This window comes from Orbicella franksi, chromosome 9 (assembly GCF_964199315.1).
Source record: "Orbicella franksi chromosome 9, jaOrbFran1.1, whole genome shotgun sequence".
NCBI classification, from domain to species: Eukaryota; Metazoa; Cnidaria; class Anthozoa; order Scleractinia; family Merulinidae; genus Orbicella; species Orbicella franksi.
Window position 1 is genome coordinate 24,045,396 of NC_138153.1, and position 16,311 is coordinate 24,061,706.

At 36.7% G+C, this 16,311-nt stretch overlaps 1 protein-coding gene across 1 annotated transcript in view; it reads right to left on the minus strand.

The window, feature by feature from the left end:
• The window catches only part of LOC145498556 (uncharacterized), a 94,310-nt gene that overhangs the window by 26,196 nt on the left and 51,803 nt on the right, over window positions 1–16,311 (minus strand). The window contains 25 exon segments of the mRNA XM_081478464.1: window positions 1,294–1,416; window positions 1,613–1,762; window positions 2,524–2,673; window positions 2,862–2,984; window positions 3,072–3,221; window positions 3,307–3,456; window positions 3,975–4,124; window positions 4,242–4,364; window positions 4,939–5,088; window positions 5,290–5,442; window positions 6,238–6,360; window positions 6,728–6,877; window positions 7,100–7,249; window positions 8,373–8,522; window positions 8,676–8,798; window positions 9,414–9,563; window positions 10,514–10,663; window positions 11,149–11,271; window positions 12,112–12,261; window positions 12,594–12,743; window positions 13,164–13,286; window positions 13,884–14,006; window positions 14,992–15,141; window positions 15,523–15,672; window positions 16,076–16,198. Of these exon segments, the coding sequence (XP_081334590.1) occupies window positions 1,294–1,416; window positions 1,613–1,762; window positions 2,524–2,673; window positions 2,862–2,984; window positions 3,072–3,221; window positions 3,307–3,456; window positions 3,975–4,124; window positions 4,242–4,364; window positions 4,939–5,088; window positions 5,290–5,442; window positions 6,238–6,360; window positions 6,728–6,877; window positions 7,100–7,249; window positions 8,373–8,522; window positions 8,676–8,798; window positions 9,414–9,563; window positions 10,514–10,663; window positions 11,149–11,271; window positions 12,112–12,261; window positions 12,594–12,743; window positions 13,164–13,286; window positions 13,884–14,006; window positions 14,992–15,141; window positions 15,523–15,672; window positions 16,076–16,198 (3,510 nt within the window).

The window sequence follows — 16,311 nt, forward strand, 5'->3', positions numbered from 1 at the left end:
CTGAACGTACATTGACAGCCAACCAAAAGGTGACAGACCAGGAATGGCATTAAGGCTGATCATGACATTGCTTCAATTTTATTTTCCCGTTTTAACACTCTTGTACTTATAATTAGTATTTTTGCAATTCATTTTGTTAGTTTATTAATATTCGTCTGTCACCTTCTGGTTAGCCCTGTGTCCTGATTAGGCAAATCATCATTTTGCTATATGTTTGCTAATGGTCTTGTAATCACAGCCGAAAAAATGGTGTTTACTCAGTTCTGTGTCACTTCAGTATGCTTATACAGATTCCTCGGAGTTGTTGTCATTTTTCCTGTAGTTTTTAACCGTTTTGCATTGAATATTCTCACCCATGTAAATGTATATTAATGCCTTGGGTTGCAATCTCGATACATTCATTTCTTACATATACCATAATAGCCGGAATAATAGACAAATTAGTTTCCTTGTAATCTTTGTAACAATTTATGAATAATTCTATCATTAGGTGATAACGGAAGGGTAAGAATTACAACCGAGCAGGTGATAGTTTGTCGCCAAATAAACTTTCTATTCCATATGAGTACTTTACCAACAAATTAAGTCTTTTCATGTATTATTTATTAACGCAACTGATGCTCGAGGTTTTGGTCTGGGATATTAGTAGACCTTTCCCGCATTCCACTTCAGTGCTAATAACGAACCAGAGCGTGGTTGGGGTGGACATTTTCATACATTTGTTGTATTTTTGTCAGCCTTGACCTCGACTCGTCACCCTGTTTGTTGGAAAGCGGGAAAGGTTTATTATTCCCCGCGTCGTATAAACAAATACGTGTACCTCAGTGACAATGTAGACATCAAAAGCTAGTCATTGTTATCACATCCAATCATGATCTTAAAATCAGAGCTGACCGAGTAAGTACAAGGGCGCTTCAAATTTAGCCAAAAATTCCAAAAATTCGAAACGGAGAAATTGGTACGGAAATTTCCTGGGAAGGTTTCCAGAAAATCTGGAAATTTGTTGAATTTCTGAAAAGCGAACCATTCAACCGAAATTCCGTAAATTCTGGGAGGAAAATAAAATGGAACGGTAATTATTGCACGGAATTTCCGAAAATTTGGGTATACCTCGCGCCGGTTTATCCTAATTACCGAAAATTCCTGGAAATGATGTTCCAATCGTCACTGGAAATTTCCGGAAATTCAAAATAGAACTGTTCATCGAATGGAAAGCGCCAAAAGTGTTGTAGCTTTAGCAGGATTCTTTGAAAACCCTTGTATTTATGTAGAGCATTCACTTGATATAACTACCTGAACAAAGCACTCCATCTCCAGAGTATCCCGTGTGACAAGTGCAGTAAAACGAGCCTTTGGTGTTGGTACAGTTGGCGTCGACATGACAGTTGTCAGTTTGGGTGTGGCATTCTTCAATGTCTGCAATAAATACGGTTATCATGGGAAAAACTAAACTATGGCACAACTATTAGAGAATAGAAACATCATTAGAATGGTTAGTATATTAGCTATTAAATGACTTCAGATATCCCTAATAATATATGCTATCTAATGGTTATGGATCAGGAGTTAGTACGTTAAAAGGTATTTGCTTAGTCTCGCATTTCTTACGTACCAATACAAGTGACTCCATCTCCAGAGTATCCCGTATGACACGTGCAATAGAAAGAACCCTTGGTGTTGGTGCAGTTGGCGTCGTCATGGCAATTGTGTGCTCGATGTGCATATCGTGAGGATATTTGTGCCGGGTAACATTCATTTACATCTGTAACAGAAACGAACACGTAACGTTGACGGTCGTCATCAACCACTAGTTCAAAGTGCGTTAGTCTCTTGTAAACTGCTGCCTCAACTATGCCTCAATAACACAGAGAAAACAATATTTCTATTTAACAATGCTGACACTTTTATTTGTAAAAAACTAGGTTACTTTACATATGAAGCACTACAAATAAGAGAACTTTGTAACCCTAGAACTTAAAATGAAGAATCTTGTAACTAACTACGTTTATTTTTCTTTCTGGCTGCTGTTGTAATTTGTTTCGTTTTTGAATTTTTATTTAACGATTATGTATTTAGGTAACACCATTTATATGGGAATACCAATAAATTGTTGTTGTTGTTATAGTTACTTCGTTTAGTATATACAATAGACCTTGTTCATACAAAACTTGCAGACAATTTCGGAGATGTTATTTCTGAAGTTAATTTTTTGACACTTTTTATCTCATTTCGGACAATTGTCGAACAAAAAGTTCGGACACTTTGCTGGATGATAGCTAACGCATTCACACCACGTCAAGAATCAGACTGTAATTCGTTATGATAATGATTCATACTAATTCATTATTAGTAGAGGGTTCAGTTTTTTAACTTGGTGATAACATGACGATCATTCAAATACTAAAGAGTAATATCAAGGCAAGCAACTTTTATAATGCTGCGTTTTTGATTTTGACGTACGTTAACAACTCAAATCTCATTCGTAGGATATTACAAACGTGTTAATAAGATGCTGTCAGTTACCGACGCAAATAACCCCATCTCCTGAGTACCCTTGGTGACATGTACAGTAGAAAGACCCTTTCGTGTTCGTACAGTTAGCATCATTATGGCAGTTGTGTGAATAATGGCTGTGTTCAATCGCCAGAGTTTCCACTTGACATTCACTGATATCTAAATTCAAAAGTACAAACAAATTCATGACGTGAATTTACAACGTATTCTAGCTCTTTTAACCCCCCTTCCTCGATAATGGCCTCATTCAAATAATAATCCCCTCTTGGCGAAAGCTCCCACCAATATTATTGAAGGAAATATGACTACTGTTTCATTGACATCTATCTAAATGATATCTAACTGACCAACGCAAGTGACTCCATCTCCAGAGTATCCCGTATGACACGTGCAGTAGAATGATCCTTTGGTGTTGGTGCAGTTGGCGTCAGCATGGCAGTTGTGTGTGCCAGATGCACACTCGTCGATATCTAGAAGTTAATTGTTGTTCAATTCAGTTAATAATCAATTTTATCCTTTTACCCGAAATACCCGAAGGTGTTAAAAATTAGCATCACCTTCGCACTTTCTCCCGTTTCCATAGTAACCATCCTGACAGCCGCAGTTGTACGATCCTTTAGTGTTTGTGCAGTTGGCATCACCGTGGCACATATGAGCCAGATGTTGATGGTCAGCTGATAATCCAGATGGGTCGCATTCGTTGATATCTGTGTAAGGGCAATTTGCAAGGTACAAAAAATGAATACATTGTAAATGAACTTACATTTCGCAAAATATACCCAATAGTATTACCAACACACACAACTCCATCTCCAGAGTATCCAGTATAACACGTGCAGTAGAATGATCCATTAGTGTTGGTGCAGTTGGCGTCACCATGACAGTTATGGGCAAGGTGGGCATATTCAGCAGATATAAGATCACGAAAACACTCGTCAATGTCTGAAAAAGATTTAAAAAGATGCAATTAAGGAAAAATATATATAAAAAAAATACGTTAATGGTTTTATATTAGTGGAGTTCGTTCCTTGCGAAAAAGAGATTCCAATATTTTCTTGGACCTGTTTGATGAAATTTTTATTGTGGCTCTTTTAAAAGTATAAAGACTTCTCCGAAACTGTGCACGATATTGCTGTCACAGTTATTTTCTGAATGCTCAGCCACTTTCCTTACACTTGAAGCAATATTATCGGCTGGACAAAATTGTTATAAAAATGTTTCAACTTAAGACCAACTGTTAGTAAATATCGGGAAGCAAACAGGATGCTCTTTTGCACTGGCTTGTTTGCCAAATTATTAGATGATTTTGTTGAAACCAGCTTTAACTAGAAAGAAGAGTTTACGATAAGAAGAAACGATAGAGCTGACCGACTGAGAGTAGAAATTTAGCATAGCTTGCATTTTATTACATGTAATACTGAATGAACATGGTGTGAAAATTGCAAACTCATCCATTTTACCAATGCATGTAACTCCATCCCCAGAATATCCCAAATGACACGTGCAGTAGAATGATCCTTTAGTGTTGGTACAGTTGGCATCAGCATGGCAGTTGTGAGTAAAATGAAGATATTCATCCGATATTTGACCAGGAAAACACTCGTTCACATCTAAACCACAAGGAACCAAGGAAATGACAACTTTTAATTAAACTATAAAACCATGGTAACTGCGTTAATTTACAAAATAATTCGTGAAATTTAACTTGTTGGTTAAACTGCACTCACCATTACATGTGACCCCGTCTCCAGAGTAACCATGGTGACAAGTACAATAAAATGATCCTTTGGTGTTAGTACAGTTTGCATCATCATGACAATTGTCAGTATCAGTTGTGCATTCCTCGATATCTTAAAAGTAAGAAAGGATTCGAGTGGTAACAGCTTTTTTAGTTATTACCATAAAAAAATTCATTGATAAATTCATTAATTGCAAGAATCATCGCATCTGTGACTGCCATTATCGAGAACTAATTGACTTTTCAGACTATTATCAATACATTTAAATTACTAATAAAGGTTAATTGAGGTTAAATGTTAGTAATGGAAAAGTTAAATTTAGATATACAATGTTTTTATATTGAAGATAAACGAGAAAACTTCAAACGTTGACTTTTCACTTCACAACTTTGCATACGTTAATGTCTCATGGTCAACCTACGGAAAAACTGAACCAAAGTCAAACAGGTACTGTTTTTAAGGATACACATGTGTTGTAACACAGTGCATCATTGATTAGTATATTGACAGGGTTTATTGTATATTACAGGATTACAAATCTAACTTAAACTTAGACGTATAAAGCTACTTAGTTAGGTAATTTACGGATGGATCAGGAGTTAGATGGATGTTAGTAATGGTTAAATAATCCATATAAGAGTCCTATCATTAGCCTCATTTACCATCCTTCATTGACTAAACTCACCCACACATGTTACACCATCCCCAGAATAACCATTAAGGCACGTGCAATAAAATGATCCTTTAGTGTTGGTACAGTTGGCATCAGCGTGACAGTTGTGAGCAAGATGATGATATTCATTAGATATTTGATCAGGAAAACATTCGTCAATGTCTGAAAGTGAAAGGTAGACAGGAAACGGTTTTACCACACATCGTTTTACGTTAATCCACGACGGGAAGAAAGAAGGATAAGTGTTCATGAAATAAAAATTAACTTTCATCTGTTTAATACTATGTCTTCAGGTATCGTCATTTTCATAACAGCAAACAGTTATCATTACTTTGCATGTTATTGTGAAAACATAGTTTGTACCTATGCAAGTGACTCCGTCTCCAGAGTATCCCGTATGACATGTACAGTAGAATGATCCTTTGGTGTTGGTGCAGTTAGCATCTACGTGGCAGTTGTGGGAATATTTATCCACATGTTCTTGAGATAAACTGTTCACATGACACTCATTGATATCTAGGTAAGAAACAGATATAAATCAGTGGTATAGTGTACGTTCAAAACCAGTTAAGCGCCTCAGTCATTGGTGGTGCTGAAGCTATTCGATCGCATCTTTCTTTTCAACTGGGACTTCTTTCTACGTTGGTAGAAGCGAAATGCCGTGACTGTACCAACGGTGATTAGCACGACTCGATATAAAGTCGACTTTTGTTCGCTAATAACGGGAATTGTAATCTAACGTTACCACTGAAAGGTAACGAAATAACGATTCATAACGAGTGGAGTGTCAATGCTACCTCTTTAGGTCGCACAGGAAATACGCTTACTTCAATATTAAATATGTTATGGATATTTGATGAAGTTCATTTCTCGTTTGGTAAGAAAAATCGCATTTCTTAAACAAGAGAGGACGAAGGGTACCCTTTATCTTCTCAAACAAATGACTTTAATTTTTAAGGGTGAGCATAGTTAATAGAGGGGAATAGTTATGAAACCCAACAGTTCTTCGTTGTATGTTTTTGTTCCCTGTTTTGGTCTTGACCGTGCACAAAACACAATAGTTGTTTACTCCGTACTGAGGAACTAACCAATAGAAACGTGTTGGTTACGTCATTCGTACCATAGTGTATGCGCAAAACAAAAGATTGTGCATGGTCGTGGACTTTCTAACAGAAATCTTGGCATCTGTGTTTGCTCCTTTAATGTTTGCCGGGGTTCATAACCAGTCCCCTCTATTAACTGTGGAGTGAGCCTTGGATTTTGCTCGAAAGGCTATCTTTTGAGACTAACTATTATGTCTTGTTGCCAAACCTTCACAGGTGACTCCATCTCCAGAGTATCCCGTATAACACGTGCAGTAGAATGATCCCTTTGTATTGGTGCAGTTTGCATCAACATGACAGTTGTGTGTTCCAACGGAGCACTCATCAATATCTACCGAAATATGTGACAAGAACGCGTTTATCTGCTGTTTGTAACAAACGACCTAATTATCCCAACAAAATGGCAAATTGCGAATCTTGTTAATTAACCAAGACCTCAGTTTTTAATCACAAACCAATAGATCTTTGGAAGAAACTTCTGGGTTCATACAGATTTTTAATCACTAATTGACTCTCACTAACTTAACGTCAGAATAACTGGATAAAACTGCTATGGTGGCAAATGTTTTACAGACCTGCAAAAGACAACATTGAAGGCACATTTTCTAAGAGACCTTTGAAAGACGTTTGTGGCAAGTTCCCTAACGATGAAGGATAACTACGAATCCCGCGTGTTATAACCTGAGTGTATGGTTCACCTTGGCAGGAGATTCCATTTCCTGAATATCCGTCCAGGCATGCGCAATGGTAAGATCCTTTTGTGTTTGTACAGTTAGCATCGTCATGACAAATGTGAGCCAAGTGTTGATACTCAGATGACAATCTAGATGGGTCACATTCGTTGATATCTTTAGATAAAGGAAAACATAGGAATTATAACTGTTGCTGGTTCAGAGTATATTACAGCCCATACATTTTGTAGCTCCTGCTTTGTCAAGCATTCCCAAAATCCACAGAGAAATCTGACCTTTTCGAACTAAAATGCTCATGATAATAACGTGTTCGCGTCCTTGCAATTTCATAAAAAAAGGTTCAGAACAGAATAAAGGAGCATGGGAAATCCGTGGTACCTGTGCACGTGACTCCATCTCCAGAGTATCCCGTATGACACATGCAGTAGAATGATCCATTTGTGTTGGAACAGTTGGCATCCACGTGACAATTGTGAGCAAGGTGTTTATATTCAGCAGATATCTGATCAGGAAAACACTCGTCCACATCTATAAGAACAAGAAGGAACATTTTAAAGGATTATTAACTTTCCTAACAGGAAAAAAGTTCAGGCAGTCTGGATCCCTAGCGGAACAACGTAGTGCTAATGCAAATATAATATAGGAATAATTAGGAGTCAGTTTGGCGTTTCTGTGGATCGAGTTTCTGAAATTACGATTTTGAACTTCGCAATTGTGTTTCCGTTGATATTTGAAAGAAAGAATACGAAAAGCAAATAGGTACCAGAGAATCGTTTCAGGGGGTCTTTTGTAACCACCGCACTGTTAACTACCCAAGGCTTCTTACCATCATGTCAAGGGATATGCTGAACTTCCACAGCTAAAGTGATCATACTTATTCCATTGAATGAGTGTTCTTTATTTCTGCATCGACGATATTTAGTAATTGCGCGGCCATAAATGAATAAATACTAAGGACCCAAACGAATAGGCCATTACCGAGTTACTTTGTGCCTCTTTTTTCAAAATGAGTCCTCGTGCAAAACCTTTCATATGAAAATGAGTTTGGTTTGCATGAAAAAGAACCTGAAGGGGAACACATTTTCATTGTGAATTGTTTTCCACGAAGTCTCGTTTTGACACAGAGGCAAAAGGCAACCAGAAAATGGCCTATTCCATTTATGCCAAACAATGCAATTGCTAATCAACATTTTGGGGAAAAAGCGTTATATGGATTGGTTGGCGTTACAAAACATGATCGTTGTAGCCACAGGGAGGATGTTACAGTTTTTCCCTATATAGGTTCATTGTTGTTTGTGTGTTAAAACGACAAATTATAAAATGATCTTCCTATTACGGATGGTGTTTAACCTCTTATGCTGTTTTGGCATTAACGCTGGCCATACTCGTGGAATGCTGTTGTTTCTTTTAATATTGGGTGGTCTTCCTCTTGTGCAAAATAAATAACCACCACATAGCGTCCTTACAATCTATTGTTACGAAATACTAAAGACGATAGTAAGTACCGAACAAGGATAAATGACCGATAATAAAAATTTTAGGCTACATTTTATCACGAATTGTAATAACGTTTGCTTGCTTAAAAGTAATCTGTTTTGCTTAAAAGTAAATCTGTTTTGTACAATTATATGGTAATCACAAATTATTTTACCAATACACGTGACTCCATCTCCAGAGTACCCTGTATGACACGTGCAGTAGAATGATCCTTTAGTGTTGGTGCAATTGGCATCAGCATGGCAGTTGTGAGCAAGATGAAGATACTCATTCGATATTTGATCAGGAAAACATTCGTCAATATCTGAAAGTGGAAAGTAGATAGAAAAGTATTGGCCATATCAAATGCTATATTGAATGTACTATAAATTCGCACAGTTGACTGTTAGTGTCATGTTCTTTGACATCTGTTGATAGGTCACAGTTCTATACTAACACTTATCCAAGTGTAAATTACCGTTACAAGTGACTCCATCTCCAGAGTATCCCGTATGACACATGCAGTAGAATGATCCTTTCGTGTTGGTGCAGTTGGCATCCACATGACAATTATCTATTTCTGTGGCACATTCTTCAATGTCTGAAATGCAAGTTTGTCAGTTATGGGCCTTTATTGTTTTAGTTCTGGTATTTTTTTCACCTGATTAGAAAACAGATGAAAGATTGAAGAGGCTTCACATAAAGTGCTCAGTGCTATTTTAATGACGTTCCAACATTAAAAAACTTTTCAACCCAACACCACAAACATTCTGACACACCTACCCTGGTGAATAAACCTCCAGAGTATAAGTAAAACAAATGTTACTTTACTCGAATTAAATAAAAAAAATGATTATGGATCAGGAGTTTCCTGGCTTTTGGGCTACCTGCAAGTTATATATATCTAGGTGTTAAAAGTGTTAACAGAAATCTGTACCTCTGTTGTCATGGCGACGCATCCTTAACGTAGATCACCGACCTACAAAGGCCACTTCCCGTTTACCAGATAATAAATTGTAATTGTTTGATTAGTATTCTTAGCATAATTATCGTTAGACGATTCTACTCTTAATGGTTGTTTGTTGACTTTAGTAAGTTTGTATTTAATTTTTATTTTGGTTCCATTTCGTTTTCTTTGTATTCGTGTATTCAATGGATAAAAGAGATTTGATTTGTTGCATAGAGGTAACTGATCATCAAATGAGGTTCACTTTACCAACACAGCTGATTCCATCTCCAGAGTATCCCGTATGACACGTGCAGTAGAATGATCCTTTTGCGTTGGAACAGTTGGCATCAGCATGGCAGTTGTGAGCAAGATGAAGATATTCATCAGATATCTGATCAGGTAAACATTCGTCCACGTCTGAAAGGTAAAACGCGACGGCAAATTTATTCCACTCATATATTACTATCCGGTACTTCCTCCACGCGAATTTTTTCATAGTTATATTATTAATAAGTAATCATACGGTTTTTCTCGTTCAATTTGAAATTAATTTGCACTTGTGAGTTTCTCAAAAAGCTGAAATTGCCGAAGCGGCTCTTACAATTTCAGCTTTTTGAAAAACTCACAAGCGTAAATTAATTCCAAATTGAACGAGAAAAACCGTATGATTACCTATACTAATCCCCAGTTTTTAATGGGGCATATTTAGTCACGTGACGCGTTTAGACCAATCGCGCGCGAGTGAAAATATTTCACGGATTATAATCTGATTATCATGTGAAAAGGTAGTCTTCAGCTATGAGGTTGACTTCCCTATTTTGCCATGCGCACCGTTTCCACTGAAACAGTCATAAGCCGGGTATTTTTTTGTTTTGCAATGCAAGGCTCAGGTGCCCTAGCTTGCTCGAGGATCGTACTGAGGAGTATTATTCCTCGGTCGTTTTCATACGAACCTCGCTTGCCTGGGTCCGTATTGCCACTACGGAAGGCCAATATTCTCGCACTCGGTACCTAAGAAGTTAACGATGACGTCACCTTGCGTCGCGTCGCGAAAAAAAGCGGGTTTTTACACAAGTAACCATGATTTGGGAGGTGTGTCCTCTCCTGTCCTTGTACAGGAAAATAAAAAAAATTGTTTCCAAAACGTAACTAAAAAACACCCAAGAATCCGTTGGATTATTCCACAAGCAAAATAATCGTTTCAATAAGTAAGGATGGATTAGCTGTTCTGGAATATTCCGAAATATAGTCACATTCCGGAATAAGGTCAACCAAAAACACAATTTAATGTAACATGTAAATATTTTCTGTGATCGCTTCTTCCCTTTATGAAAAAAAGCGTATTTTACGCACATATATTTCTTTACCTGCACAAATAACACCATCTCCTGAGTAACCATGGTGACACGTGCAGTAAAATGATCCCTTGGTGTTGGTACAGTTAGCATCGTCGTGACAATTATGAGTATAATTGCTGTGATGTGACGCCAGGCTTTCGTCCTCACACTCCGAAATATCTTTGAGTAAATAAGAACCGAATAAGTGAAAATATAAGTGAAAATAAAATCCTTGAACAAAATGGGGAAACTGGGCTTCCAGCTTATTAGCATACCTCCGAGAAATCAAAACATATGGGCCTCACTTCCGAGTGAGCTTAAGAAACTTATGTCGAAAAGGATTTTCAAACACATATTGAAACAGTTTTTACTTAACGATTTTTAACCTTAGTAGGTTGTAGTATTTTTTTTTATCCTAGTTTTAGTTTTAAACCTTAGTTGTAGTCTTAAGTTTTAAGCTTTTATTACCTCTGTATTTTAGACATTTAATGCATATTTTAGACTTCTATTTTCTTAGAGGAACCACCTGAAAACTACCTCTAGGTGATTGAAGACCTCCTCTTAAAATAGTAATTTATCATTATATTATTCTTTAGAACTATTACAGACTTACAGTCAAGAATATTCGTTTTGACATGGGAAAACCTTTCAATAAAGCTGCTTACCAACACACGTGACTCCATTTCCAGAGTATCCAGTATGACAGGTACAATAGAATGATCCTTTGGTGTTGGTGCAGTTAGCATCAACATGACAGTTATGTGTGCCAGACGTGCATTCATCAATGTCTTATGAAAATGGGAAATGTGTCGAATTACATAACAAAAAATATAATACAATAATATAATACAATAATTATAATTGGTATTGCACAAATTTCGTTAATAACATAACAAAAATTGGATAGCGATAAAAGAGGTAAAAAGCAAACTCCTAATCCAAATTTCCGGCAATACAAAGCTATGATAAAATGCTTAATGAAAAAAAATTAACAACAACCACAACAAGGACTACAGTTTTGGCACTTCCTTCATGTAGATATAGGATAAAAGAAGATAAAAATCCTAATAAAATGTTCTCATAGGAAGCTAAGAACAAATGTTTCATTTTAAATAAAAAATGGGGGTTTTAATTTAGTTTTAAAAGTGCTAACGGTTTAGCACTTCGAATAGTGGCGTTATAACATTGTGCACGCATTTTAACTTACTTTGTGGAAGCAAGCAAAGCTTTCCTCACAGGAACCCAAGGACCATGATTTACTTCATATTCCGTTGGACATCTCTTTTCGCGTTTCTCCTCTTACGTTTGACTCTATTATTCATGAAGCAATATATGAAGTTGTAATCGCCTGCTATCGATGTACGAGTGCATCGAGAACAACGCACCGGAAAGCGGAATCCCTTTGCAGCCCTGACATTTTGTCCTTGCAGCACCACTGAATTGATTATAACTTTACTTTAACTTTTTCCATTTCATTTTCATCCTTCCAAATATCATCAGTTTTAGTTAAATTGATACGAGGGATCGCTAATTTTAAATTTCCTTCGAACTTTGCATATATTTATCCATACAAACACATTCCAGGACGTGCGCGACTTGCGTAAACAAACAATGTCATTGTAACTTACCATCGCATTGGTTTCCATTTCCTGCATAACCTTCCTGACAGCCGCAGTTGTACGATCCTTTGGTGTTTGTGCAGTTGGCATCACCGTGACACTTGTTAGCCAGATGTTGGTGGTCAGCTGATAATCCAGATGCGTCACATTCGTTGATATCTAAAAGCGAAATATAGAAAACTAAAAATTCATTCCTATTACTTAGCATCGTCGAGGCAAGTAAGTGGTGTATTTGCCGGCATGCTTATTAGGGGGAAAGGGAGCAATATATTTCCTTTGAGATTTCCAAGTTACTCATTAGTTTTTAAAGTCATACCAAGTTAAAGTTTGAGTTCCACAGTTTCTGGCAACGAATTCTTTTCATGTATCAATTTCCTTAAGTTCCGGCTAGTTTTAATGCTTTCATGATGATATTTCATTCTAAACAAATCAGGAATTATCGGCAGAGCAAATGGTCTTGTGGCACGTTATATTAAATAAGCTGTCATTACCAACACAAGTGACACCATCTCCTGAGTATCCTGTAAGACAAGTGCAGTAGAATGATCCTTTGGTGTTGGAACATGTGGCGTCATCATGACAGTTGTGGGCTAGACGAAGATACTTAGCAGATATCTGACCAGGAGAACACTCGTCGATATCTGAGATGAAAAAGAAGTGACTATATTAAGACTGACGGTGCATCCCTTAGTCCTCTGCTTTTCCCGTATTTCGATATAAATACCGTGGTACTAAGTCTTCAGGTCTTCAGGACAAGACATCTGCTGAACCGTTTGTATAATGTTAAGTCACGAGGACGATGTTTCATATGAAGAGGAAAACTGACCGTTCTTTTTTTCGGTTAAGTAGTACGTTAAGCCGCGAGCTTAGCTATCCAGAGGAAATATTGAGGTTTCAGCAAGAGGATGTGCGCATTTTGGCAAGTGTTTGTAAAATGAGGGTCGATTATATCTATCGTTAAGAGCCTTTTTAACAACTCTGCCAGAATTTTGAAAGGTTTGATTGAAGCCACTATTCTACGAGAAAAGTTTTAAATCAGCATTAAAGAAGATACTACTTACCATCACACGTAACTCCATCTCCAGAATATCCCGTAAGACACGTGCAGTAGAACGATCCTTTGGTATTCGTGCAATTTGCGTCATCATGACAATTGTCACTTTCGGTTTGACATTCCTCGATATCTGTAAAGAAAATTGCAATTCTTATAATTTAGGATTGATCTCAAGCGTGCAGTTTCGTTTTTATAGCGTTAATAAGTTGACAAGTGGTAAACCCACATGAAAGAAATACAAGTCCACCTCAGATTGATCGCTAGTATTTCGCCAATTCAAGTTGCCTGAACAATAATTTACTAGCCTGAGCACTCACTGAAATATTGGATGGAGATTGACAACATGGGCATTTTGTGTGTATAACTCTTAGGAACAGTTGCGCTGTAAAATTAATAAGTTGTATCTCTGACATGATATAATAAAGTATTTTTTGTTAATGGAACTCCCCACTAAGGTCAATCACAATGAACACAAGAAATCCAACGACCCAATCAAAACTCGAAGTTCGGCAAAAAAAAAAAAGTATGCGAGAGACTCACAATTGGTTTTGGTTTTTATTACGATGGCTTGGTTGAGGAGGTTCTGTGAGATTTTTAAACGAAGATTAAAGCAAAACCAAAGGAAATGTGTAATACTTTTGATATCATTCAAATGAAAAGCACGAGATACTTAATATTTAGTAAACGAGAAATTGATCATGGGGATATCTGTAGAATATGCATTTACCGTAACAAGTGACTCCATCTCCAGAGTATCCCTTATGACACGTGCAGTAGAATGATCCCTTGGTGTTTGTACAGTTGGCATCAGCATGGCAGTTGTCTGTGTCTGTTGTACATTCTTCTATGTCTGAAGTAAATGAAATGATTTTTGGTGAGTTCGTGACGTTTGTTTGACTAGAAAGCACGTGCTCTAATACTACAATTTCTATTTGACGTGTGTGCCCTGTCCATTAGTCATGCCAACACTAACTCCTTAAACGAAAAATAATAAAAACGTGAGAATTATCACAACAAAGATGTTATCTTTACTTTAAATTTATTTATTCATTTATTTATTTATTTACTTCCTACAAGAAAAAATAATCAATATACTGACTTAGACATAAACATTTGACCTTGCTTTTAATTCATTGATTTATCTATTTACTCTTAGAATAATAATGATATACTTATTACAAAAGTAGTTAAAATTATACTCATTTCATCTTAAGGGTAGTTTAATACCTCATCAAACTGTAATAATAAATACTGCAACTATCAAGAATGGCATAAACAGAATAGACACAAGTAGAAAAAGGTAACTTTAAGTCGCATAATCTTTGTTAATTAAACGTTATTTAGCCATAATTTAACAGCTTAGACTTAGTCTTATTAACATCAGAAATATCTTGATAATCTATAGATTCTTTAGAGATTTGCCACTCTCTTTTAGACCTTTCATTGAAGAATTTTGGGAATGCCCTTTAAAAAGTTTTAAACGCTATCGAAGCGTTAAATCTTTTGTAAAGTTCACATTCCGAAAAAAGTGAGAAACCAACGATCTGCAGAAAAGTATCAGATTGGCAGGAAACACTCCTTTTCTTTGAGTCGACTTTTCCGCCTAAGACAAATGTAGTTGTCTTACTTAGTTGGTTCGTACTTGAACATGCACAGTCTCCGCAGTTTCTGTTCTTACTTTAACTTTAATGACAACTTCACAAATATTACAGAGAAAAAAATACTAAAGTTTATCAAATCAGAAATTGGATCAGGAGTTCTCTTAATTGAATTGGCTTTCAAAACTACCTCTCTTTCGAACTTGAAGAAAATTGTTCCCTTTCCTATATACGTACCCATGCACGTGACTCCATTACCAGAATACCCGTTAAGACACGTGCAATAAAATGATCCTTTCGTGTTAGTGCAGTTGGCATCAGCATGACAGTTGTGAGCAAGATGATGATAATTAGCAGATATCTGATCAGGAAAACACTCGTCCACGTCTAAAGGAAAATAGTATGTTAAACAGTGAAAAGCGGTATGTAGAGTAAAGTATGTTAAACAGTGAAAAGTCATTCATCCGTGTGCTTTCTGATCGTAAGTCCCGCCTACTCATTTTACTTACATGCAAGGAAGCAAGTTTTAATAAATTCCTTTTTACAGTCATCCTCCAACTAATTCTGGCAATGCACTGCAATAGCCAGATAGTTCTTTGGTTTTTGTGGAATAACTTATGGATTTAAAATATCCAATTTTAACAGCTGAGTAAAATGGGGAACCCTTGAACGTTATTCCCGAAAGCTTTCTCTGTTGACTTTGGACTTCAAGAACGCTTGACATCAGACTAATATTAGTGCAACACGTAATATACACATTTTTCTTACCATCACATGTTACGCCGTTCCCGGAATATCCATTTAAACAGGTGCAATAGAAGGACCCTTTGGTGTTCGTGCAATTTGCATCAGGATGACAGTTATTAGCATAATCACTGTGTTGTTGTGAGAGGCTCTCCGTGTTACACTCACTTATATCTACATTGGAATAAATAAGTCAAGAAAACATTTTAAATTATGATTACTCCATTGGGGGTCTGGTAAAGGTCATTAAATGTCGTTCTCAGGTTGTAGTCGTTTCAAGACGGCATACATGTATATAGAACCAGGCAACAAAGGTAAACAACCGACCGGTTGAATTATTGCATTAAAAGTCCACTTGCGTATTGCATGTCATATAAATTATTTGCTTTCCGATGAAGGAGTAACATTCAGGTACGGCTTCACCAAGTTGCTAAGGGAATAGATCCGCGAGAGGACCGAAGAGATGGACTATACTATGAAAATTCAACTGTTAAATATTATAAAAAACTGAAACAAAAGGTCAGTGGATTCGTTTTATTGTCTTGCTCAGACATGAATAAATTATAACTTATTATACCTTCACACGTGACTCCGTCTCCAGAGTATCCCGTATGACACGTGCAGTAGAATGATCCCTTTGTATTGGTGCAGTTTGCGTCAACATGACAGTTGTGTGTACCAGATGCACACTCGTTGATGTCTTAACAAAAAAAAATGGTTACGGGCAGTGTCAGAAAAGTTCCTAAAAACGAGTGATTTAAGAACTTATGACCTCAAATCGTCCTGGCCATGTCGAGCTATTTTAAGGTACGT